This window comes from Notothenia rossii (assembly GCF_949606895.1).
Source record: "Notothenia rossii genome assembly, chromosome: 6".
Lineage (NCBI taxonomy): Eukaryota > Metazoa > Chordata > Actinopteri > Perciformes > Nototheniidae > Notothenia > Notothenia rossii.
In genome coordinates, this window is record NC_136909.1 from 63,285,266 (window position 1) to 63,312,449 (window position 27,184).

General features: G+C 39.3%; 1 protein-coding gene across 1 annotated transcript; it reads left to right on the forward strand.

Moving 5' to 3' along the window:
- The first annotated feature begins 17,249 nt into the window (after positions 1-17,249).
- LOC307042625 (uncharacterized protein) lies at positions 17,250-21,865 on the forward strand. The gene is made up of 8 exons (XM_079686617.1): positions 17,250-17,560; positions 18,398-18,473; positions 19,386-19,465; positions 20,033-20,126; positions 20,661-20,711; positions 20,884-20,949; positions 21,044-21,097; positions 21,616-21,865. Exons 1-8 carry the CDS (start codon positions 17,489-17,491, stop codon positions 21,852-21,854), a joined length of 732 nt encoding a protein of 243 aa, XP_079542743.1. The 5' UTR covers positions 17,250-17,488; the 3' UTR covers positions 21,855-21,865.
- The last annotated feature ends 5,319 nt before the right edge of the window (positions 21,866-27,184 follow it).

Consider the following 27,184-nt stretch of genomic DNA (forward strand, 5'->3'; position numbering starts at 1 on the left):
AAACGGACATCGGGGTCAGTGGCTCTTTCTGTCTTGATAAGCCTGCTATGAAAACATACAATCCTTTGTGGATATTTAGGAAATGTGGAAGCATTTTGCTCTGCGTTGAGTTAGGGGTTTCGAGGTCAAGGCCTGCAGTCCCCCAGAGGTTCTGAGAAGGGGGCATGTGTGTGTATGCTCTGTGCTTTTTTGTGTGTATTGTATGCATTCAGTGTGTGTTTCCTCACTTTAACATGGACACATAATTGTGACTCCAATGCATGTATGTGTATGCATGTGCACATTATTACATGTGTAGCAGTATCAGTGTTTGTGAATTCAAATGCATGTTTTATAACTTTACGTTTTCAAGGTGAACTTTATTTGCCAGTGAATTTAAGACAAGGGGCAGTAGGTACAAAGTGATATCCAACTCTTGTTTCTTATTTCCTTCTCCTGCCTCCCCCCATTCTGTCTTTGTTAATGTTTGGACTGTAGCATGGATTAGGCGGGATGAGAAGACAGGAAGGAAATAACTGCAGAGAAAACACCAGCGTTAATATGTTGTAACCAATGTCAGCTGTTGCTTCTCCTCGATGTGTTTTCTTTTCCTCTAATTCTCTTCCAAAGCAGAGTGTCTAGTAGATACTCTTTGTGCTGCATCGTTTTCTGTTGTACACTAATTGTGTAAAAAGAATGTTCTGACAGATTTGAAATTCCAAATCTGCAGCAATGCTTGTCTTTACTTGACTTTTTAAAATTAAGTTTAAGCTCATCGTTTAACTGTCCAGCTTTTATGCCCTCCCACATCAGTTTACTTTGTTTCCTTTAACTGAACTGTATATTAATATAGATTTGAGTAAAAACAAAAAGGTGCTGAAAAAGTCTAACCACAGTTTATTTTCCTGCATCCTTTTTACCACCCTTCATTTAGTTAAAGCAATGCTTTGTTATTACACTCAAACTATTTATGATGGCACATTTAAAACTCTTATTATATTACAAATATATAAATTAAAAAAGGAAAATGTGCATACTTTCAAAAACATGACGAATGAGAAGATTTATTTTTAATAAATAATACGAATTCAAAGTTGTCCTGTGAAGTTCTGGTCTTTTGGGAGCATGGGGTGATGAAAAGAAAAATCCTCATTTGCATCCCTTTATGAAGGAATAAGAGAAACACTTTAGTTTTTCAATGCTTCTCATTATTTGCACCATTAGAACAGATCCCAATAATCATGTTAGGAAACATGTATATTTATAATGACAAACCCTGGAACATGGCAAATCACGAGGACAAATCCACTAAAGTTCTCTTTGTACTCTATTTGAGTTCAACTCTTCAAAACATCATAATGATATGCATGTAAGAAGTATATAAGCTATGACCCCCCCTATACCCAGCATGTATAACAAAAAGACCAAACTGTTCTTCTCTGAGTTCAAAATGACTGTAAACCTGTTTTACACAATTGCTGTCAAGAAACCCTTCCCTTTCAAGCGTATAGCAACGTGCTAGCACTTGTATGCATTATTATACTTTTTTTTTTATATTTGTATTTATTGTTGTGTCTTTTTTGTCCTTCAGCATGTGTGGCGGGACGAGGCTGGGGAGGGGGATAAGAACGGCACAGCCATCAGCATTGAGATTGAGTTGTAAAATACATTGACTGTTAGGCTCTGGGGAGCGACTTCCTTCTCTCAGCGCATGATGACTGCCACAGTGGAGAAGGAATACAAAGGCTCCCTGTGCTCTCAGATAACTTCCTCTTTCTTTTGCACTTTCTTCCTTAAAATATTCATGTTTTATTTTCAAAGCCCACATCAGCCTTTAAAAATGTTGATGCATGATTTAAAGAACAGTATTGCCAAAAAAAATGCTATAACAAGTTTATTAAAGTACTTAGTCTAAAAGCCTTAATAAACGTGACAAGGGATGTCCAATGATTTGTAGTGTGTCCCACATGAGCCGGTGACAAAAAAAGATTCTGCTACATTGATGGGCAGAGACAGGGAAGTATGATGTCAACGATGGTTCAAATGTCATGCCCTGAGATCATTCACCACTTTTAAAACAACTAAAACAGTAGAGGCCATCTTTACCCAGCTGTTCATTTATACAGTCCTACTTTATCCTGTTAAGCGGCAAGCCTGTTTTTCAGGTCTCAGGCTTGAAAATGACATTCCCAGAACAAATGACTATATCTTCACTTATAAAAGGGGTAAATTAATAATCTTTTTTCTCAAAGCAATGATAAACCTGTGAGTTGGATGTAGATGAGTCAGAATCAATATAGAACTTTTTATTTTAAAGTAAATGCAGATTGAAAATAGTTTACTTCCAAAAAAAAAACATTACTTAGTGAAAACACCCTTGAATGATGGGATAGTAGACTAAAAGGTTTAGGAATCCAAACTATAACATATATTGATGCAAAACAAGTGACATCTTTCCTTTTTAGAGAGGTTTAGAAAAAAAACCCACCTCTGGGGTCATTTAGGTGATTGACACCTATTTTGAACCATTAGAGCCAATAGAATCGAGGGGAAGTTCCTAAATCCACCTACACGTTACCATTGAGGAGTGAGAGTGATGCACACGCAGTTTGCCCAAACTGAAAGCTACGTTGCGCTCTAAAAACTGAAAACTAGTCTTATTGCCATACATATTACGATGGATTATCAGCAATCATTTCAAAGTGACACAGAGACATTGGATTAACCTTCAGCAGCGTTGATATGCATTTTAATGCCATTGAATACAACTTTTGATCAGAAAAGAGCAAAGGTAAGACATATTTGCCGTTTTGGCCCAGTAAAGGGAAGTTGTGTGTTGTCTTTGCCAGCCTTCGCTGCTGCCACGAGTTTCGATCGCTCAGTGGTGATACTTATACCATTGGAATCTGTGGAATCTCAGCTTTGTGGTGATATCTTGTTTGTGCAGATCCGATGAAGTATAAAATATCGCTAACGTGAGTTCTGTGCGTTAGCATTTTTTCGCTTAGTGCTAATCCAGAAGCTCGCCGTTAGACTTGTGTTTTGTTTCGGTAAAAATGGTTCATACCATCAGTTAGCTGAGTTTCTTCCCGTTAAGTGGGTATGACACATTAATAGGTTGTTAAATGTTAAGAAGCCCAGAGAAACAGTTTCGTGAAAAAAAAAAAGCTTGGGGCTTAACAGGTTAACTCAAGTAAATACAGAACTTTAAAACTGCACCAATGGATACTTTTGTATTGAACTTTGGGTCATACTGTAAGAGTTAATGCAATATAATGTTTTAGCTTTTTGCAGATGATGTGGTTCTATTGGCGTAATTTGTCCGCCACCTCCAGCATACATTGGATCCCGTTGATAAGTGTTACGTGGCGGGGATGAGGATCAGGCCATGGTTCTCAGCAGGAAACCAATGGACTGTCCACTTGGAGTAGGAAATGAGACCTTACCCAAGTGTTGGAGCTCAGGGATATCGGGGTCTTGTTCACCAGTGGGGGGGGGGGGAGAATGGAGCATGAGATGAAGAAGAGAAAGCTGAGCCAGAAGGTAAAACTCTCAATATACAAGTCCACCTTTGCTCCTATCCTCATCTTTGGTCATGAAGGATGGGTCATGAAAGATGGGTATTGACTGAAAGTACAAGTTCGCCAATACAAACGGTCAAAATGGGTTTTCTCTGAAGGGTGACTGGCATCTCCTTCAGGGATAAGTTGAGAAGTTCAGTCATCCAGGAGTGACTCTGAGTAGAGCCACTGAGTCTTTGCGTAGAAGTTTGCCAGTTGAGGTTGTTCGGGGATCTGGTAAGGTTGCCAACTGGGCGTGTTGAGGTGTTCCAGGCACTGGGAGGAGACCAAGGGTCAGACCCAGGACAAGGTAGATTCATTTTTCAATTCAAAGATTCAAAGGTTTTAATGTCATATGCACATAAGCTACAGTGTAGAAATGGCAATGAAAATGGTATGACCCGAGCTCCTCCAATGATGCAACATGTATAATAAAATTTAAAAATACAATTTGAAAATATTGCAAGAAGTCTATACACTTAAATAGAATATGATATACAAATAACAGAATGTAAAGAGGGTTTATATCTCCACAATGGCCTGAGAGCATCTTGGAATCCCCCATTCAGAGCTGGTTGTTGTGGCCAGGGAAAAGAGAAGTTTGGGGCCCTCTACTGGAACTGATTCCCCTGCGAATCGACCCCCGATATGCGGTTGACAATGGATAGTATTTTGAGTTAAGTTTGACTTGTTTAAATTATTTCACAATGTTGAAATTTCCTTATAGAAAGGACACAGTGCAATGTCTTGTTTGTAACCTCCCGTCACTGATCACTTGTGTAACGTACTAATGGCATGGTGAGTAGATGCCATTAGAAATGATTTTTGATTAATGAGTGCCTCATACCCACAGTAGGAGGCTAAGAGCATCTAGATCTATCATTATCAATTCATTTATTTGTGTTGTTTTAAACACTTACTTGATGTTATGTATGTTTGTTTTTTACAATTTCATAGAACAGCTTACAGGCAATAAAATATGCTAAATTGCGTTCAAGTGTATTGACAAGCACAACTTTAAAGAGGCCCTATAAAGCTTTTTGGGGTTTCCACCTGATTTGTGTTTGTATAGGTTATTGTGCTTGTAAATGGTCTGTAAAGGTTAATATCTCAAAGGTCCCTCCAGAGGGAGTGTCTCTCCCACACACTCCCTCCATTGGACTCCTTTGTTCACTTCCAATCGTGACATCCCTATGTAAGACTTGCACACACTTAAAGGTTGACCAATCACAACAGAGCCGGCCAGCTAACCAATCAGAGCAGACTGGGCTCTGGTTTCCGACAGAGGGTGAAAAGAGGTGCTGCAGCACAGGCAGTATGAGAACAATAAAGAGCTTTTTGAACATTAGGGACATGTTACAGTAGTGACACTTAATACAAATATGAACCTGAAAATATGCAGAATATGTCCTCTTTAAGGAGCTCTAAGCGAATGCTTGTACACTTGTTCATACACCTTTGGGAAGTGTTGGTTCTATTAATGCTTAGAGCAGGGCTATTCAACTACACATTCAGTTGGGCCAGATTTTATAACTACAAAATTCAGCTGAGCCAGACATTCAGCGGCCTGTAAAAAGTGGGTAGTGACACATTTTAAACCAACACATATTACTGCAATGAAAAACATGCAATTTTTATTCATTGTTCATCTAACAAAGGTAGGTCAAAAAGTGCATAAAAACACAACAAATTAGCATTAATTTAACAGAATCTGAAAAAAAAGTGCACAGTTGTAGCATTACATTTATTTGCTTTAGAAGTCAAATATTCAGGTTATGTTTTTTGGACCAGGCACATCACAAAGTGCATTTACTGAATACAATAATAGCAGTCTTAATAAATGTCCTCACATACAAAAAAAACGGCTAAAGAGCTCCAATGCAACACAAAGAGGTAGTATAGCAATATAATTTTTTCACTTTTCAAGTAATAACAAAAAAATCATACGTTTTGGTCACATTTGACCCAGACACATTACAAAGTGCATTTAAATGAATACAGAAAGAACTGTCAAACCCTTCAGTGCACAAAACCATAACAAGGGATACGGGTAACAAACATATGAATGAATACTACACTACACGTCTACTATAGTAAACTAGGTGCTTACTATCACCTCATTTGTGATTTGTCATCGCTGACTTTCTCAATGGGAGAAGGGACATTTTTTGTTTTGAACAAGAGCAGTGATTTTTGGCTCATAGGATGTCAATGCAATCCTAAAACAATGGTGAAGAGTGCTGTCAGTCAGGGAGCAGCGAGTGCTACTTTTGATTGAGTTCACGTGTGAAAAGCTTGATTCACATGTGTGTTGATCCAAACATACTGAGCACACAGATCGCTACTTTCTGAACGTTAGGGAACTGCTGTTTTTTGACATCACTCCAAAACTTCGCTGGCCCGTTAGTGCGCTGCATGTCAATAAGTTGCAGTGTATATTTCCCATTGTCGATGCAGGGGACCACTTCCTTTGCTCTGTTGATACGTCCCCCTCTATTGCAACACTGAATGGGTCTCTGGCAAAGCCCATCATCACCTCTGTGGGCAGAGCAAGTCCATCCAATCGACCGGCAAAGTTCTCTTTCAACCTCGCAATGAAATCTGTCATTACATCCGTGATTTGTGCCGGAGATGTGATGTGTTTGGGGAGCGTCGGAAAATGCAGTATCCGACCCGTGCTCAAGTCGGTCGCGAAAAGCTCCAGCTTGACTTGGATCTGCTCCACAAGATCAATGACCGTTTTGTCTCTGTTTACGCTTCAGAGTTGAGAGAGACATGTTTTAGAGTTGCTATCATAGGACCACCGTTACTAGCACCACTAGATGCACTTTCAAAAAACGTGCTGCGTTGTGGTTTGGTGGTTTCTATGCAACGCGGAGTGTTGCGTTCATGGTCTGTACTAGTGTAGGAATTTGGCTACGGGAGGCTGGGCCACTCGGGAGTTGGTTCTGGGCCGCATCTGGCCCGCGGGCCGCCAGTTGAATAGGCCTGGCTTAGAGGACAATTATGTAATGCTCAAAACTGCCAAAACAGAGGTACTAATACTAATAAAAGAGACATACTGAGATGGAATGTGACTCAACACTAATTATCATAAACCATTTAGAACAAATATGCAATAAAAAAAACGATTCTGTGATCTTCTTGGCCCTTTTCTTCTTTTGTTGTGAAGTAAAGACAGATGTTTTCTTGACTGTGGGGTCATGTGTGAGATTCCCTTTGGCTGTGAATGTCTTTTTCTCCAAGCCACAAGGGGTTGTGAGCAAAGTTCTTCGAAAGCTGCCACCTTCACGCATCCATAAAATAATCCTCACACATTGGTAAGTCATGCCCTCAATCGATAATTATGCAAACACAGTCCTAATCAATATGTGAAATATGAAATAAGGACAAATTATAATGTGGAGATGGAGCACATTTAATTTCTTCGTTTAAATAGCAAATATTAGAATAGTAAAGCATCCATTTGGCTTTCATGTGATGGGGCCTTGCATTTGAGTTGGCACACCGTTCAATATTTGAACAGAGAAAAAAGTTTTTAACTGTAAAATGATATTGCTCCGAGTGATAGTGGTAGTAATAAAGAAGCTATTGACCAAATGATATTGATCGACAGCTCCTCGGGCAAAACTAGCCGACCTTGGTCTCCCTCTGTGCCTTGCCCTCCCTCCGCCTGCTTCCCCTCTACTCTCCTCCCCCGGAATTCAATAATATATTATTTTACACAGTTTAAAGCCAGACAAAAAATAGCTGCACAGCACAAGGTGAGGAATTACTGGTAAATTTTTCATGGCTATTTGCCTGTAGGAATTTTGGCAAGGGTGTGTGAGGGTGATCAAAATCAAGACTCCAGTCAAGGCTTGATTAAGGGTTGCCATTCAACAAAAAGCATGGCAGAGAAAGAGTGAGAGGGAAGTAGAGAAAAGGGAACAGGTTAGTCGGAAGAAAGGGAAATCCAGAGGCTATGTGTTCCTTCTGCGCGGCATAAATCATATCATTTGATAGACGCTTTTATCCAAAGCGACTTACATACTGTACATTCAGTACTGTGGGCAATCCCCACAGGAGCAATTTGGGGTGAAGTGTCTCAGGGACACAACGACATGCTGACTGCAGTGGGACTCGAACTTGCTACCCCGAGATTTGAAGTCTAGCACACTACCCACTGAGCCACAGTCTCCCTCATATAATAACCTTGAAGTCTTTGCAAGAGAGAGGCAGCAGTAACTACACCCAAGCTCTGTCCCCTGGTTTATTCACAAGGTCAGAGGAGGGAAACAATGGCCATTGATTTGGCCCGGCAAAGGTAGAGAGAAAGGTGGAGGTGATTGTCACATGACACTCTTAAAAAAAGAACACATCCGCTGTGTAAAGAAAGAATGCTTTTAAATGCTCAAGGTTTGTTTGAGTGGTTTTTTGAAGCTTTTTACAGTCCAATTAATGATATGTTTGGACTCTGTTCGAAACAAAAAACATATTGTATCAGACTGAAAGGCTAGCCGCTCGGTTCAAACATTCCGGTTCAAACATTCCGGTTCAAACCTTCCGGAAATACAGATTATTACTGGGGGGGGGGGGGGAGGACGGGACGGGACTTTTCACCTTGATTCTAAGTGGTTATCTGCATGTCATTTCTTTTTTCAGTATGCATTCTCATGAATTTGGATGGAATCAGTGAAAAGTCACGCTGAAGAGTAAATTTCAGAAAGTAACATTTCATTAATTGAACCTGGAGTCTAATTCCCTATCTGAGGTGGTGCTATTTTAATAGGTGGTTTCTAGAACATTCAGCTGCTTTCTTTTTTGCATTATGTGTTTAAAGCAATACGATTGAATAAATGACCCTTCCTGTTTTCCTCGGGTCAAATTTGACCCATTTCCAAGTGTTTTTATGTTGGGATAAAGGTTTGTTCTATGTTAGTGACAACAAAAATAATACATGTGAGTGTAAACTACGTTTTTTTCTAAGAAAAATAATTATGATCACTTTCATTACTTCATCTTCTAGGGTCAATATTGTTAAGTCATTCAACATTTCTGCCTTTTTTAACTCAGAAATTAGGTTTAATTTTGTGTAGATGAGGTGTATTGACCATAGAGAGTAACACATGTGGTAATAAGTCAGAATCAATTTGGTTTAAAAGGTGTAACACAGATTTGGGGGACTATTTATACTGTATACTATATACTATGTAGGACAAAAGTTGCACAGTTGATAGGAAGACATCACAAGGAGTGCACAGTGGAGACCAATTTAGCTAAGTCATTACACACACTCCAGTTTTCCTATGACATTGGATAATCATTTCGTAAAAAGCTGTTTTTTCAATTTTTTTCACCATGCACATCTTAATCACAATGTCACAAAGTGGCTGCTGCTATATGCACAAAAAGTTGTCATCAGTTAGACTCATATGCTATTTGAGTGTGTTTGTAACAAGAATTGGGCCTTCTTCACACACTTTAACACACATTCTACCACACACTCTACCACATGATGCAAAGAGCTGTGATCAGCAGCCACACTTTGTTGTTGCCAAGTACTGGGACTCAACACAACATTTCCCTATATGGTCTTAAGAGTCACTAAATGGTCTTAAGAGTCACTCCGTGATAGAATCATCAGATTGGATGGAGGCATACCTGCAGTTGGGCCTGGTTGTTGAGCGCTTTCTGTGAAGAAGTACGGTGTTTCCCTGTGACTGTATTTTTCAGATATATATTGCATCTGTAGACTAAAGATACTGCTGGAATTTTTAGTATTAGTAGAACGATTTGTTTTGCTAGTAGGTAAGTAAGATTTGGTTGTGTTGCACCTGAGTCTCTTTCTAATGGATTCCAATGAGAACAGAGCACACAGAAATTGGATCAGGAGCTTGTTTTTGGCCATGTGTCTGTCAGAAGATCATAATTAAGACTGAAAATCAGATGTTGCTATGTGGACACGGGCAGTGGTGTAAAGTAACTAAGTAGATTTACTCAAATACTGTACTTAAGTATAATTTTGAGGTACTTGGACTCTACTTGAGTATTTACATTTGTTCTACTTTGTACTTCTACTCCACTACAATTCAGGGGTAAATGGTGTACTTTTATTCCACTACAATTATTTAATACCTTTAGTTTAGTAATACCTTACTTTACAGATGTGGATGAATGATGTGAAATATAATCAAGTGTTCAATCAGACTTTAGTTCCACCTGGAGTAAATTCACAAGCTACCCTGCAGTATACAAAGTCATTCAAACTAGCTGCACCTTTACCAGCTTTGAGAACACTTTAATGATCAATCTTTATAAAACATATCATATATATTATTTTGAAATGGACCATTCTGCAGAATGACTACTTTTACTTTAAGCATATTTTGATACTAATACTTTTGAATCCAGGACTTTTACATGTAATAAAGTATTCCTTCACTCTGGTACTCAAGTACAATATTTGTACTTCTTCCACCTCTGGACACGGGCCCTTAAACAGTGTTTCCTCTTATAAGGCTAGCTATCCAGCTACCTGTGAGACTATATTCAGGATTTACCTGGATTTTGCCCTGAGTTGAGAGGCTGACTCTTGAGTTTAGGACACTGGGATTAGATAGCTGTTGCTGGTCAGTAAAGGACTGCAAACTGTGCTGACTGCTTGTTAAATCGCAATGTGTTGACTTTATGACATGATCCAAGTGTTGAACTATAGTCACGTCATAAGGGGGTGTGTCTTTTGTGATCCATCCCTTGGCTGATGAAAAAAACTAAATTGATTTTGAGTTAACATTGCACTTTTTTTTTCCAAGGTAAAAAATGAATTCCCACATTCCTATGTCTGTCTCCGTTAAACAGCTAGTGTATTTAATTGTTCAATGATTAATACGTAATGAGTAATTCATTGCATTTTTCGAATGACCTGCCCAACATGATTAGGGCAGATATACAGAACAGTCAATAAGCAGCAGGGCTTCCTCCCAGCAAGAGAAGTAAAGCTTGATTACCACTGGCAGAGAGAATAAGTGAGGAATCAAAGAAGGGAGGGAGCCTGAGCTCATCTGTAAAGCGTGCTATCACCCTCACCTCACTTATCCTGTGTGAACACGATCGTCTTGTTCGTTTGCATGTCAGAGATGCTGATGGAGAAAGAGATGGTGGTTATGCTCAGTAAAATATTCATTGTGCTTGCAGGCCAGCCAAGTGAAACATCCAGCTACTTGGCAGACATGGGAACCGAAGAAAAAAAGGGTGGGAGTGAGGGAGGGTGCATCCATTATTGAAGTGCCAGGATGTTATCAATTCATACAAGGTAAATATAGAAGATTTCAATGTGTGCTCATGTCAAGACAAAGATTTTTGTTTGTTTCTGTTAATCCCTTCTACCTTGTGACATTGAGGAACACACACATGTATACCTGACAATCTGTGTTACATTGTCTGAGTTTTGTTCTTTGCAAGTCTTCTGAAGCTTGATGGTACAAGATATGACCTTACTGTACCTCTGGCAACTTTCAATTCAGCCCATTGGTCTATTTCCCCTGCAACACACACACACACACACACACACACACACACACACACACACACACACACACACACACACACACACACACACACACACACACACACACGCACACACACACACACACACACACACACACACACACACACACACACACACACACACACACACACACACACACACACACACAGATTTGCACAGTGTTTGCCGTGGGAGAGTTCCTCATTTACATCAATTATGGATAGTCAACTTCCATCCTCGTGGCCCGGCACTGCATATTTCATGGAGAGGGGGGTATTTTATGAGTTAATGTGTCCAGTTGACATGCCTCTGAAAGCACTGGTCTGTCCCTTACACCGCGTGCAGGGCTGGGGAGAGCACGCAAACACAAAACTTGTGAGCTTGTGTGTGTGTGTGTGTGTGTGTATGTGTGTGTGTGTGTGTGTGTGTGTGTGTGTGTGTGTGTGTGTGTGTGTGTGTGTGTATGTGTGTGTGTGTGTGTGTGTGTGTGTGTGTGTGTGTGTGTGTGTGTGTGTGTGTGTGTGTGTGTGTGTGTGTGTGTGTGTGTGTGTGTGTGTGTGTGTGTGTGTGTGTGTGTGTGTGTGTGTGTGTGTGTGTGTGTGTGTGTGTGTGTGTGTGTGTGTGTGTGTGTGTGTGTGTGTTTGTGTTGCTATACTTGTGAGGACCACTTATTGAGAAACAAGTCGTTCTGTGAGGACTGTTTTGGTTGTGAGGACCTTTTGGGTGGTCCTCACTAAATAAATGCTGAAATACTCCCCTGATGGCCTGCACAACATGCTGTGTAATTTTCAGCAAAAGTCCCAACAAGAATAGTAACTATGGAAATGGTCGTTTTCTCCTGTGCTCTTGGGCTCCAACTAGAGGACACACACTTGTACTGCATCCACTTGTACTGCAAATGTTCTGTTTGGCTGGAGCCTCCCTAGCTGGTGGAATTTTTGATTGGTCACTGCAGTCACACTGCTTAACTAGGGAGGGGTAAGGAGGGAGGGGGAAATATAGTTGCAGGTTGCCTGACAGAAGCCTGTTACCAGCTACATGTCAACCATGTAGAGGTAAATATCAATATAAATGACAAATTAACACAATTCATGATATAAAATACTTGCAGACTGTGCATTATCAGTTAAGAATTATGAATCACAAATTATTTTCTGAAGATTTAAGAGGATATATGCCTCCCAAAGTATAGTAGTGATGTACTTAACTTTATTAAAAATTAAAATGTCCCCTATTATGCAAAATGGAGTCTTTATCATGAAATACGCAATGGTATTTTTTCCCTAACCTTACTGTAAAATATATGATTGGTAAATGTTGAGTTTAATAATTAAAGTTTAATATAAGATAATTGCTGGAACATGTTGTTCTAGTTTATTTTCTGGAAGTGTGTTAAAACTATGGCTGTCAAGCGATTACAAATATGAATCACATTACATTACATGTTACTTGTTAGACGCTATCATCCAAAGCGACTTACATACTCAATACTGTGGGCAATCCCCACAGGAGCAATTAGGGGTGAAGTGTCTCAGGGACACAACGACATGCTGACTGCAGTGGGGTTTGAACCTGTGCTCCCCTGATCCCAACACCAAGGCTCTACCCACTGCGCCACACACCTCCATTAATCTAATGAATTACATGCTTTGTGATTAATTAAACTAAATTAATGTAAATTAATCACATATAGCAATATTTGCTGTGAGAAGCATCTCAAGAGGTGGGAAGTAACTAAGTACATCTACTCAAGTACTGTACTTATGTACAATTTTGAGGTACTTGTACTTTACATGGGTATTTCCAGTTATGATAATTTGTACTTCTACCCCACTACATTTCAGAGGTAAATGGAAATATGATCAAGTGTTAAATCAGACTTTAGTTCCACCTGGAGTAAATCCACAAGCTACCCTGCAGTATACAAAGTCATTCAAACTAGCTGCACCTTTACCAGCTTTGAGAACACTTTAATGATCAATCATTATAAAACATATCATATATATTATTCTGAAATGGACCAATCTGCACAATCACTACTTTTATTGTCGCTACTTTAAAGAGCTTACGAAGAAGTAGAAGATCTGAGTACTTCTACTTTTACTCAAGTACAAGATCTGAGTAATTCTACTTTTACTAAAGTAAAAAATCTGAGTACTTCTACTTTTACTAAATCTGACTTTTCCCACCTCTGCATACCTGACGTTACTCGTAATTGGCAACAGAGCTATGAGTTATGGCAGTGGAAAACTGTGCATTTCTCCATCTGAATATGAAGACTTTTGGCCGGATGTTTGGACAGATTGCTCGTGTTTCTGCGAGTGCGCGATAAACTTATGAAAACGAGCATTGTCTACATCGAGCCTTGTAATGTAACTATTTATCTAGTTGAACACAATAAGATGTCTCTCTCAGTTTCTTAAATCCTCACCTTCTTCTCTTCTCCCATGTTTTGTTACTAACCCTTTCTCCTCTGTCTGTGTGAGTGGTTGGTGTGTCTTTCTTGCTGTATGGATGTGGCTCCCATCTTTAGCTCTCCCAATGCTGTCCCTGGTCCTGCTGTCCCTGCATGGCCCCGCTCCTCCTGCATCCCTCACAGCCATTCCCATTGTTTCATGCATTTACATACCATATTCTGTCTTTGCTTTCTAGTCTTGATACCTCCCTTGTGTATTAAACAGTATTAAAAGCCATACTGTGTTATGTCCCAAGTATTCACTCAGGTCTTTCAGGAAACTAAGTTTGCATTCACACCTAATAGTCCTCTTCTTTGGTGTGTTAACTCTTTAGCCCCACGGACCTGCCGAAGGGGCCAAAATCACAACATCTGCAAGCAAAAGTGTCTCAGGGCTTCTTAAGATTTAATAAACTATGAATGTTTCATATCTATGTAACGGAAAGAAACTTTTTTTTTCAAAAAAACCCCTCAAAGCTGAGCCTGTGAATTAGCCACGGGCAACAAAATCTTAAGGCCGTTAGCACAGAACTCTAGCTATACCGATCGATATAGTTATTGGATCTGCACAAACAAGTTTAGCTAACATCCTGAGATTCCACAGATTATAGAAATATAAGGATCATCACTGAGCGATCAGAACTCGTGACAGGGGAAGCAAATACAGACAAGACACGATGTAGCTTTAGGTAGCAGAAAACGGAGATATATATATATATATATTACTGTATATCATAGAGTCAAGCTGAATAAGCCTCATACTGCTCTGTCTGTCTGTCTGTTGCAGAGCTCACAGCTTGGTCAGAGTGGGGGAGGGGAGGGCAATCAGGTGCACACTCTGCAGCTGCAAATGCTACCTTTGCAGATGCACGGTGAAACAAGCCACAGGAATATTGCCATTTCTCCCGTTGTTAACTCCCTGAATCCTGATGCTATCTTTAAATGTACTCAAGTACAAGATCTGAGTACTTCTACTTTTAGTCTGTACAATATCTGAGTACTTCTACTTTTACTCAAGTCCAAGATCTGAGTACTTCTACTTTTACTCAAGTTCAATATCTGAGTACTTCTACTTTTACTACAATATATGAGTACTTCTACATTTACTCAAGTACAAGATCTGTATATATATATATATATATATATATATATATATATATATATATATATATTACTGTATATCATAGAGTCAAGCTGAATAAGCCTCATACTGCTCTGTCTGTCTGTCTGTTGCAGAGCTCACAGCTTGGTCAGAGTGGGGGAGGGGAGGGCAATCAGGTGCACACTCTGCAGCTGCAAATGCTACCTTTGCAGATGCACGGTGAAACAAGCCACAGGAATATTGCCATTTCTCCCGTTGTTAACTCCCTGAATCCTGATGCTATCTTTAAACGTACTCAAGTACAAGATCTGAGTACTTCTACTTTTAGTCTGTACAATATCTGAGTACTTCTACTTTTACTCAAGTCCAAGATCTGAGTAATTCTACTTTTACTCAAGTTCAATATCTGAGTACTTCTACATTTACTCAAGTACAAGATCTGAGTACTTCTACTTTTACTCAAGTACAATATCTGAGTACTTCTACTTTTACTCAAGTACAATATCTGAGTACTTCTACATTTACTCAAGTACAAGATCTGAGTACTTCTACTTGTACTCAAGTACAAGATCTGAGTACTTCTACTTTTACTCTAGTACAAGATCTGAATACTTCTACTTTTACTCAAGTACAATATATATGTATATATGTACAACATATCCAAACCTTTGAATTACTTCTTAAAGACTTGGTTTCAATTCCCAGTTCCTTGCAAACTTGCTAAAGAAAATGGAAAGACAACTAGGTTACTTTATGAATACATATCATCTATGTTTACCGGATGGTGGAGATGATCCAAGCCGTTTTTTAGGCAAGCAGATTTCCTCAATCAACACAATTCAGGAAGGTCTTGTCCAAGTCTGACATGGCATTCACACCTGAGTCGTTCACAGATATTCCATCCAGACAAGGAACTTGACACCACAAAACTAAAACAGCAGCCATTAACTGTTAGCCGTTAGCTGTTAGCCATGAACTGTTAGCTGTTAGCACACAGAGATCACAGCTCCTCATATCTGTTCAGAAACTGGAGAAAAGTTATAAATGTACAAACCAAAGACTGTCTGAGGTATGGCGGATACAGTCACTGCTTTATTTATGCTGGACGGTGTTGTGAGTGTTGACGGAGCAGCTTAGTCTAATCGATCAGATCTCCATTCAGAAATTCAACAAAATGATTTACGTGCACATTTCTCTGCGCGCTTTCCCTGCACGTCCACGTCTCCAAGTGGCACTCAAAAAGGCCCCATTCGCTTCATACTCTACTTTAAATAACCTACATGTTGTTGTGCTTACAGTTGTGTCGAACTATTAAATATACACTAATGGCTCTGTTACTCGATTTTCTGTACTTGGTTGTGTCGGCTAAAATATTTGCTTGCTTAATTCACGGCTTCTGAATCGTTGCTATTGTAACTTTTTGCTCCGATTCTCCCTCTCTCACACTTTCATAACACTCTCTCCCTCTTTCTCTTTCTCTTTGCATTTGACCATCAACTAGCCTCAGATTCCAAAGGCTCAAGTTGGACCTCTTATCTCTGATAACCATCATAAAATGATGTCTGTACTTGAGATTGGTCTGGATCAATTCTCAAGGAAATTACTGCTGGTCTGATTTGAACTATATCAAAGTAGTTTCATATTAGACCAGCAGCAGTTCTCACTACAAGGGTTAAACACACTTTTTTCATTTATCAAGGGTATCAATGAGCCATTGAACATTTGGACCTGTATATAATGGCATCGTATTAAGGAAGCATATTAGATAGTTAGGTATTACTTTTTATACATTAGTAAAAGGGGTTTGTTTTCAGAGATAGCTCTAATATTTTCAATAATCGAATGAGGCAATCCTCTGAAGGTAAAATCATAGAAATTGTGAAAATTCAAATAACATCAAATTGTCCTGCAAGGTTAATAGAATAATAACAAGATATTAATCATTAAATGCATTGTCAATATATAGATAGATAGATAGATAGATAGATTGATAGATGGATAGATGGATAGATGGATAGATGGATAGATAGATGGATGGATGGATGGATGGATAGATAGATAGATGGATGGATAGATAGATAGATTGATTGATGGATAGATGGATAGATGGATAGATAGATGGATAGATTGATTGATGGATAGATGGATAGATGGATAGATAGATGGATAGATAGATGGATAGATAGATAGATTGATGGATAGATGATACTGTTTTACTGACCCTGTTCATTCTTAATATATATATAGTTATTAAATAATATTATAATTTAAAATGTCACGAAAATTGTATAAATGGTAAATGGAAATATATATATATATAGATATATGTGTGTGTGTGTATACAACTGTGCACTAATTTTTATCAAACAAAAGATAGAGTAAAATAGATTTTAAGTTCTGTTGAGATATTGCTCAGAATGCATTTAAACCATACTGCATGTTCCTCTGTGCCTGTGTTTCAAGGGTGAAGTCCAGATCAGGGTGGGGGGAGGGGAGTGGTTAATCCAGACATTCAGGCGCATGATGAACCTGCAGAGCAATTGAGTACTATATTTGGCGCTAAAACTTCAGAGCAGCTAATGCTGCATTCATGTAATACAAAAATTACAGTTTTACTGTCCCCGACTTAGTAAGAAGTCCCTATTACAGTTTCTAAACTATGTTAATTAATCTCTCCTTAAAAAATCTTATTAGGGTTATTTATTTCAAGTGAGAGAAATTCACTTCATAAGAAGCATTTTGGTTTTGAAACATTTTGCAAACTCCAACATGAAGATGCATTGTACTTTACATCTGCACCTGAACGCATCATTACAAACATCGATCGGCACAAAGGAAGATTACTGAGACGGAAGCAGCTCCACATGGTGTGTGAAAGAAGCAATACAGCAATTAGTACGAAATTACAGCAGGAAAAACCCACACAACTGCTCCAGGTAAGTGATATTTTATATATTTTAACTATGTTAGGTTGTTTAATGTTTTAGCATTCTCCGGCATGAGTGGAACTGCTGGGGCTAGGCTAAACTCTAAATTAAGCTAACGTTAGCATGTAAGAGCAGAACAAAAGCATAAGTCTTTTTAAGTCTTATTTTAATGTATGGTGTTTCATGTAAAATATATAGAATATGAATGCAAAAATGCATGCGTTTTTTAACCTGACATCTACAATTATTAAGGCAAGACTCTAACATCTAAAATGTTTTATCTATCGGCAACGTGTGTCTGCGCCGATCAGGAGTCACAGCCCGCAGCCCCTCTCCCCCGCCGCACGGACTCCTCAGTCCAGAGAGTCTGCAAGGAGCAGCCAAACCCCCGACCCGTTCTGTAACACGGAGCCCGTTTCCTAAACCATGCTAAATATATGTGTGTGTGCATAAAGCTGAGTTATGATCGGTCATAATAACACCGAATTTGGTGATGATTCAATCGTTTACAGTGAAATGTACAGCATACTTTTGGCCATACTCGTGCAGCCCTACAAACATGGGCGGCGCCAGAGATTTTCTGTTGGTTGTTTAGCCAGGACATTTACTTTAGCACAAATCCATCTACTAATAGGTCAGCCTAACTATTATGATGTGTCTAACCTTTCTTAATGTTTAGCATGAGCAAATGTAATATATCTTAAATGGCTGAATGTTAGACTATGATCTCCTGTTCCAGCATCTTGAATTTTTTCTTAACATATGGACTGTTAGCTAGCTTTTGATTGAGTGGCTATAGGTTTGGCTACATATTCGAAATATAAACAGATCTGTTGTTTCTGTCAGGGTGCCTGTGCCGCTGCTGATGGGCCCAAAGACACAAGAGATACAGACATGGATGACACTGACATTTTGGATGAGGGTAGGTCACAGTTGTATTGAAATGCTGACTAAAAATGGAAACAAAATGACAAATAAAAATGTCATGGCATTTAAACACGTTGATGAAAGTTACTTAAATCTATGTCATGTGGCACTCAATTACATTGTTCTGTTGCTTTTTTTATTCCCCTCTATGTTCGTCTAAAGGAGAGGGGTCAGAGATTCCAGAGGCGATTAAAGATTAAAATAAATGCCTTTATATATTTCTTTTAGATGTGGCGTTTCTGTTATTATTAACACTGCTGCTTTAGTTGTTCTGACTGCTAAAATCCTCTGTTAATCCTAATTTTAAAGCCGATATTCCGTGGGGTCGGGAGGGGGCTCGGATCCTTGTCACCTTTTTCATACCTGATGAGTTTGCATCCCTGTTACTAGTTCCCTGCACCATTGATCACTCCACTGGGTGGTTGTGGTCCTTTTCTCATGGTACCAGCCATGTAATAAGGTGGGCGGCCCATTGAGTTAATTTAGGTAAACAGAATCAAAGAAAGCAGATTTTAGCTCACTAATATTTGACAGTGACAAACACGTTAACCTCATTGTCCATCACTGTCTCAATGAACGGTTGTTCTTTCTCACAAGCATATTACTGTCTTGTGTTCATATCTCTACTCTTTATACCCTGGGAAATCCCTTCCAAAAAGCCCTTAATGTATAGGGCTTATATTATTAAAGTTTGCCAACCAATTAAAAGGACATGACAATATGTTTATCAGGTGGTTGCTTTTGTATTACTATGTAGTTCATTTGTTGTTTTTGTGAAGTGTTATAAGTTTGTACAGGAAATAAATACTGATTGCTGTCATTATTGATTGCCTTTGCAAATGGCATGAAAGATCATTCTAATGTTAAAGTAACTCTTAATGTCTGATGTTCGTTTCTCTCTTAACAGAGCTCTCACGACCCGAGCACAAGAGGCTTCATCCAGAACCTGCTGATACAGACGAGAGAGGGAGAAATAGAGTTAAAAGAGTAAGAGAAGTAGAGTTAGTAGAGAAATGTACCAACAAAAAAAAGTACAGTATAAGTACTTCATTTTATTTCTGGTAGCAGTCAAACTAGTACTGAGTCCAACAGTGTCAGCCTTATTAAGGACTTATGTTAAATATTACTCAAAGATATCAGAAAAACATGCATTATTGTACCCTTGTACTAGGCTATTACCGTAAAGGCACTATTAATCGTCACCTGTATCGTGCAAGAGGGTCTAGCTGGATTGTTAATAATGGCCACTGATATTTATTTGAAGCTTAAAGTAGGCTATCAATTTGTGACAGTTCAGTTGACAAAGACAGTCCAACCTTGCAAATTTTTGATAGCTTAAATATACACTTGCATTGGGGAAACTTAGTGTGAAATAAAAAATGTTTTGTCTTTGAATCATGAAAATAGATATCGTTTTTTATCATGGGTTTAAAAACTAAAGTATTGCTTTTAAAGAAGAGATTAGTACTATGATGTTTCCAACTGATTTTGATAGTATCTGTCAAACTTTTTCTTTTTACAGAATGTTGGTACCGATGAGGTTTCTTTTTACAGAATGTTGGTACCGATGAGGACTCTGACTCAGGTGGTGAATGCAGCGAATATGTCCCTTCGCAGAGCTCCTCGGACAGCGAAGGCTGCAGTAACGGTGAGGGTCCAATTCAGCCGCCAGTCCATATAGTTGCTAAAAATCTCATAAAAAAGATTGGCACCAGCCACCCTCAAAATGATAATGGTGTACAGAAAGGTGAGGAAGATGTCGAGAAGGGGTTTAAAATAACAGTGAAGAGCTGCACCAAGGGAGGCAAAAGAAAATGGGACAAAAAGCATTACTGCATCTTTTGCAAACTCCCACAAAGTAAAATTGCACGTCATTTGGAAAGAAAGCACCACAGCGAAGAACTAGTTTCAAAAGCAACATGCTTACCTAAATCCTCCAAAAAAAGACGTCTGATGTTGGATCAACTTCGTTTTAAGGGTGACTACAACCACAACATAGCTGTTTTGCAGTCAGGACAAGGGGAGTTGGTGACTTCTAGGCAACCATCAGAAGAAGCGGATCCACATGGCTACTTGCCCTGCAACTATTGCTATGGCTTTTTCGTAAAAAGTGAGCTGTGGAAGCATGAGGTTAACTGTAAAAATAAAAATAGTAAAAACGTTCTCTTTGTTTTAATTACAGTTGCTTTGTCTCAACACGATAAAGGGGGCACATCTCCTAGGCAACGAGATGGTAAGAAATTCACTACAGAACATCACATTTCATTTAGCTAATGCTTTTATCCACGGAGGTGTCAGGGTTCATTATTAAAATGCTGTGCTAATTTACTGCCATTTTCAGTGATCTTTAAAGATCTTTTCAATATAAATTGCTCTAAATTTCTGTTTGTTTCCCTCTTTAATAGAGCTATCCAGAGCCAAAAAGCAGAAGCTTCATCCGGAACCTTGTGATTCATCCCACGACTCGGATGGTACAGTAGTTTCATATAAAGCTTTCTATTGTATAATGCAAAAAAGGATATAACTAAGTTTATGTATAATAAACCGTCTTTCCTCTTCACCTAGATGACGAGCAAAGACGGGTTCTCGTGAAAAGACCAACAAAAACTAAGACACATGGTAAGCTTGCTTGGTGCCTATTTAGAACCACATTTTTATTTTAATTGCATTAAACTCTTAACTGTACAGCCCTTGGGCCATTACAAACACTTGGTCTCTTGGTATTCACTCTGGAAACCACTCTAAGACACTAATACAGAAAATAGTACTGCAACTATTTTATTCTCACTACTACTGTTTACTATTGCTACAACTACAATGATTAATACTTTTACTGTTGCCATTTAAATAAGTACCACTTTTTAGTGTAACTACACCTTCACTAATTACTAAAATATATGCTTTACTACTTTATACTTATTTGCTTTCTAACATTCTTGCATAACATCACATTGTACAATCTTACATTGCATATACTTTCTAAGTTCCTTGAACCTACTAATTTACTTACTATTACTCACTAACTGCATTTGTTTTACCCACGAGTCAGCCCTGTTGATGACTGCTAGCAGTTTAGTTCATTCTATGATTTGTTGACTTTTATTGAGTGATCGTTTTTTTGTTTACTGTTCATTAAGGTTCTGCTGTACAGAAGGGAAACCAAAGAAGGCCCTGGAGTGAGGCAGAAAAAAAGGCTGTGTGGAGTCAACTTGGCAATTGGATTACACTGATGAAAGTCCCTGGTAAAAAAAAGTGCACTGAGTGCGTAAATGAAGAACCTGCACTTAAAAATAGAAACTGGCGAGACATCAAAAATCACGTTCATAATACGATTGAAAGCAAAAAAAAAAAAGTCCCGCTGTTAAGAGATACATGACTCTAAATGAATGCTAATGTTGCGCCGTATTTCCGAGTGTAGATAAGCAGCTGTGTGCTAGCATGTTCACCGTGTGAAATATGGTGATGTCTACGGTGGCCCTGAAGTGCAAGTCAAAACAACATTTCAGGAAACACCACAGCATTTCAACTTATACGGAAAGGGTATTTCTTTAGGGAGAACACTTCTTGTTTGTGATTGGACAGAGCCAGCCAGAGAAGCACTGCTGTGATTGGTGGTTTTTGCTGCCAGTCAAGAAATGACGCTTCGTGAGTGGTCGGCACCCGACAGCGCAACATGTCCCAAAACATTAGCCGTTAACTGTTAGCCCTCAGAGCTCACAGCTCCTCATATCTGTTCAGAAACTGGACAAAAGTTAAACAAGAACAAACCACAGACTGTCGGTGTCGTGGAGAATACAGTCGCTTTCTTTATTTATGTCTGTAGGCCGTTGTTGTGAGTGTGGACGGAGCATATACAACGTTAGTTTAGCCTGATCGATCCGATCTCCATTCAGAAAACACGCATTTTAAAGGTGTTTCTCCTGCCGTCTGTCTGCTGACTTGTCACAGCATTAATTCATGGTTTTTACTAACCGGTATCAGTATGTAGTTACTTCGGCATCATTTTAAAACATGTATTACAATTAAATCACGATTAGAGCAATGCGAATATTCAGGGCTTATCTCCATTTAAATACTATGGTAGACTACAACAAAATTAACATATTTTACCGTGATTTAATTGTAATACACGTTTCAAAATGATGCCGAAGTAACAACATACCAGTTAGTAAAAACCATGAATTAATGCTGTGACAAGTCTGCAGACAGACGGCAGGCGAAAAACCTTTTAAAATGCGTGTTTTCTGAATGGAGATCGGATCGATCAGGATAAACTAACCTGTAGCTGCTCCGTCCATACTCACAACAACGGCCTACAGACATAAATAAAGCAGCGTATTCTCCATGACACAGACAGTCTGTGGTTTGTTCTTGTTTAACTTTAGTCCAGTTTCTGAACAGATATGAGGAGCTGTGAGCTCCGAGTGCTAACAGCTAACGGCTGATGTATTGGGACATGTTGCGCTGTCGGGTGCCGACCAATCACGAAGCGTCGTTTCTTGACTGGCAGCAAAAACCACCAATCACAGCAGTGCTTCTCTGGCTGGCTCTGTCCAATCACAAACAAGAAGTGTTCTCCCTAAAGGAATACCTTTTCCGTATAAGTTGAAATGCTGTAGCGTTTTGTGAAATGTTGTTTTGACTTGCACTTCAAGGCCACCGTAGATGTCAGTGTTGTGTCACATCTTGTTCTCACTGCCCCAAAGAGGACAACAATCTTCAGGGTCAAATATGAGTTGCCCAACCTTTACCAGTGGCCAATCAGAAAACGTTCATAAGTTACTAGTATTATGTGGAGGCCTCTAGTTATTTGTTATTATTACAGTTATTGTCTGTGATCTTAAATCCAATATGAGTCTGCCATGACTGTTCTTTCTAAATGACATAAGGTCCCGTAATGATAATCCTGTGTGAATATGGCTTTACAAATCATTTGTGAAAGTTTTGGAGAGCACTGTCAAATGATGTCATCCTGAAGATTGGTTTGCCAGATTGTAGAAATCTCCTTTCCAATATTGTGTTGTTTCCACGAAATCTCACCAAAAAAAAGTTGCTCACTCTGTGACACAAGTAGTTAGTAGAGAGTCAATGTAGAGTTAGAAGAGAGAAATGTTAATGTAGAGTTAGAGTGAATGGACAGTAGGTGAGTGTTTTTGTAACTGCAGTTCAACACGCCTGTCAAATAAATCAATCTGTGATTTATGGTTCTTGCATTGTTTGTTTTGTGAAGGAAGTAATACCTTGTCTTAGGTCATGTTCACACCAGCCTTGTTTAGTCTGGTTTAATCAAACCCTGGTGCGTTCAACCGCTTGGTGCGGTTCAGCCTATAAGCTAGGCTATATTTGCTTGTGACTGCTCACCTCACTGGTCCCCTGTGTACAACAAAAGGTTGTGGTACAATCTGATCAGAGCCCCCAGTCGTCGGTGAAACACCCTCCTTACTGCAGTCTGTCATTATATGTGTTTATAATGTTTTAACACACCAAAGAAGAGGACTATTAGGTGTGAATGCAACCTTAGTTTCCTGAAAGACCTGAGTGAATACTTAGGACATAACACAGTATGGCTTTTAATACTGTTTAATACACAAGGGAGGTATCAAGACTAGAAAGCAAAGACAGAATATGGTATGTAAATGCATGAAAAAATGGGAATGGCTGTGAGGGATGCAGGAGGAGCGGGGCCATGCAGGGACAGCAGGACCAGGGACAGCATTGGGAGACCTAAAGATGGGAGCCACATCCATACAGCAAGAAAGCAACACCAACCACTCACACAGACAGAGGAGAAAGGGTTAGTAACAAAACATGGGAGAAGAGAAGAAGGTGAGGATTTAAGAAACCGAGAGAGACATATACACCGGCATAGACTTTAAATTAAATAATACAGGGGCCTGCAGGCAGGGACTGAAACATATAATTATAGAATATTACATAAATAATGTTTTAGGATTCAACAATCTCTTATCTCTTTGGATAACTGGACTTAAACTCACACTGTACATTTTACATTTTTACTTAATTTAATATTCCATTCCTACACACTTAATGTATATAATATCCTGCTTTATATTTATTTTGTTTACAGTAAATTGGTATTTTAACATGTATATGTTCTACTTTTTTAATGCTGTTTTATTTCTATTTGTGATGTTTACATTTTAGAATTGTTTATTTCTAGTCTTTTAATTTCTCTTATGTGCAATGCTAATCTTTAATGCTGCTGCAACGCAAACAATTCCCAAATTGGGATCAACAAAAGACATCTAATCTGATACTCTTTCTGCCAACAAATAAGACACTAAACTACTATATCATATACAAATAAAAAAGTATAAATACACATGTACTCTTCAGCCATGGGGCTCATAAAATGTTTTTGGGAAGAAAACTTGTCAAAACTGCTGGGGAAAAACACACTTAAATCTGCCTAGCAACTGGCCGGTCCTCACAGCACCGACCAAATTCACCACTTGTGTGAAAATGTGTGTTTTAACATTTTCAAGTGACTTTCTGTCTCACTACCCCCATCTGGTGTTAGAAATATTTTTTTCATCTTTGTGGCTATAGCAGAAAGGGGGGTCCTCACAACCTGCCCTTGGGTCATGGTCCTCACAAAAATAGCAAAACATGTATGTGTGTGTGTGTGTGTGTGTGTGTGTGTGGGTCTGAGTACTCACTCAACCTCTTCCCAAGCCACATCATGTGCACAAATGTGACTTGCAACCTCAGGCAAGGATCAACACTAACTACAGTTTTGGAAGTGACATATTGCTCAGCTTTTATTCTTTGTAAGTCATTAACCCTCCTGTCATGTTCGGGTCATCAATCAAACATATTGTGCTTTACATTTGATTGCGTCAAGACCTTATGTAGTAGGCATTTGAACATATACAATTGCTGATTAGCACTTACGCAGCTTCCACATGGCGGCGTGCGTTGAAGCCTGGCGGTCGGCGTGTCTGTCTCGAACAACAACCAATCACATGAATCACCCGCTCCGGACACAAGGGCACGCGGTTTGATTGGCTAGAGCTTGTGCTGGCATATGATTTGATTGGCTGACGCTTCCGTAGAAGCTTCAAAAGTTGAACATTGCTCAACCTTTGAAGGTAGCAACGCTTCCACAATGCAGTTCGGCAAAGCTGCATTGGCTCAAGGTAATTAAATGACGTCTCTAGTTTTGAGAGCTCTCTCTTTGTGTTTAAAAAGTTACCTGTTATGTAATTGGCGGTTCGTGACATGACGTTTAAGCTTTGCTTGCGACCATGGCACTATTGGATTTTATTTGCAGCAACCAAATCCTTTTTTTTGTACCTATTAAGTGAATTTGGACAATATCCCATTGCACACCTGACGATCTCTCATGGCACACTAGTGTGTACAATGGTTGAAAATCACTGCCTTAGATTATATTCATCCATGAGATAGTACACTCCCACATCAACAAAATGTTAATTTTGGAATACATTCTTTCTATATTACTTTAGTTATTAATGTAAACCAGTAGTCTGAGACATCGTTTACGGCTTATAATGGTTTTAAATAAAATGTGGTGATGATACATGTTTTTTGTGTTGATGTTAAAACAGACCAGTACAATTTTCCAGGTAACATCAAAGTAAGGGGGGGAAATGAACACGACAGGAGAGTTAAAAAAAACTGTTCAACCCCTTTTCACGAAGGCCTGTAAACAAAGCTGATAACAGCTCTCATTACGCCTGCTCTCCCCTCCGTCTATGCTTCTCACTTTTTATCACCCCCCCATCCACCGACCCACCAACCCCACCATGATCCTCCCCCCTCACAACCACCACCACCCGCTCCAACACTATTTCTCTCCTCGCCCTCTTGCCAGCCTGTTGGGGAGGTGTTACCAGCAGCTGGTGCCTTTGCATAATGTGCAAGGTGTTTATGTGCTTTCTTCAATGTCTGTGTGTGTGTGTGTGTGTGTGTGTGTGTGTGTGTGTGTGTGTGTGTGTGTGTGTGTGTGTGTGTGTGTGTGTGTGTGTGTGTGTGTGTGTGTGTGTGTGTGTGTGTGTGTGTGTGTGTGTGTGTGTGTGTGTGTGTGTGTGTGTGTGTGTGTGTGTGTGTGTGTGTGTGTGTGAGAGAGACACACAGAGAGAGAATGTGGGAAAGAACGGAGGCTGTTCTCGGATGGTACAAATTGCTTTTTTGACCCGGTAATTAGTGGCAGAATACACTCTGAAGGAGCCGGTGATGAAGCTCCCGTGGCCGGATTTCAACATGGACGCATAAATTATCATTTGTGTAGCACTAATGGCCTGTTGAGTTGTCCTCTCAGACCTCGCTCCGTAACGCGGGCTCTCGCTCATCTACAGCCCGAGCCTGGTCATCTTTTATGCGTTACCTCCGCGGCGCGAGTGCTAACTGACATGAAAGAATGCCAGCTCTCCTCCCAACCCCTCCATTTTCTCCTTTCCTCTATTCTCCCTGCTTTACATTTTTTTCCAAATTACTTTCCTTTTCCTCTTTACAGTCCTCTTATGCATTCATCGTCCTATAACTTCTCATTGTTCCTTTGTTTTTGCCTCACTTCCCCATCCTTACTCCTTTCCTGTGAAACACTTTTTCATTTACCATTCATTCATCTCTCCTTTTTTTCTACTCTCTTGTCATAGTTTAGATTTTTTATTTAGGTTTCGTTTTTCTTTTTGGATAAAATACATTACAAAGGCCTTAGGG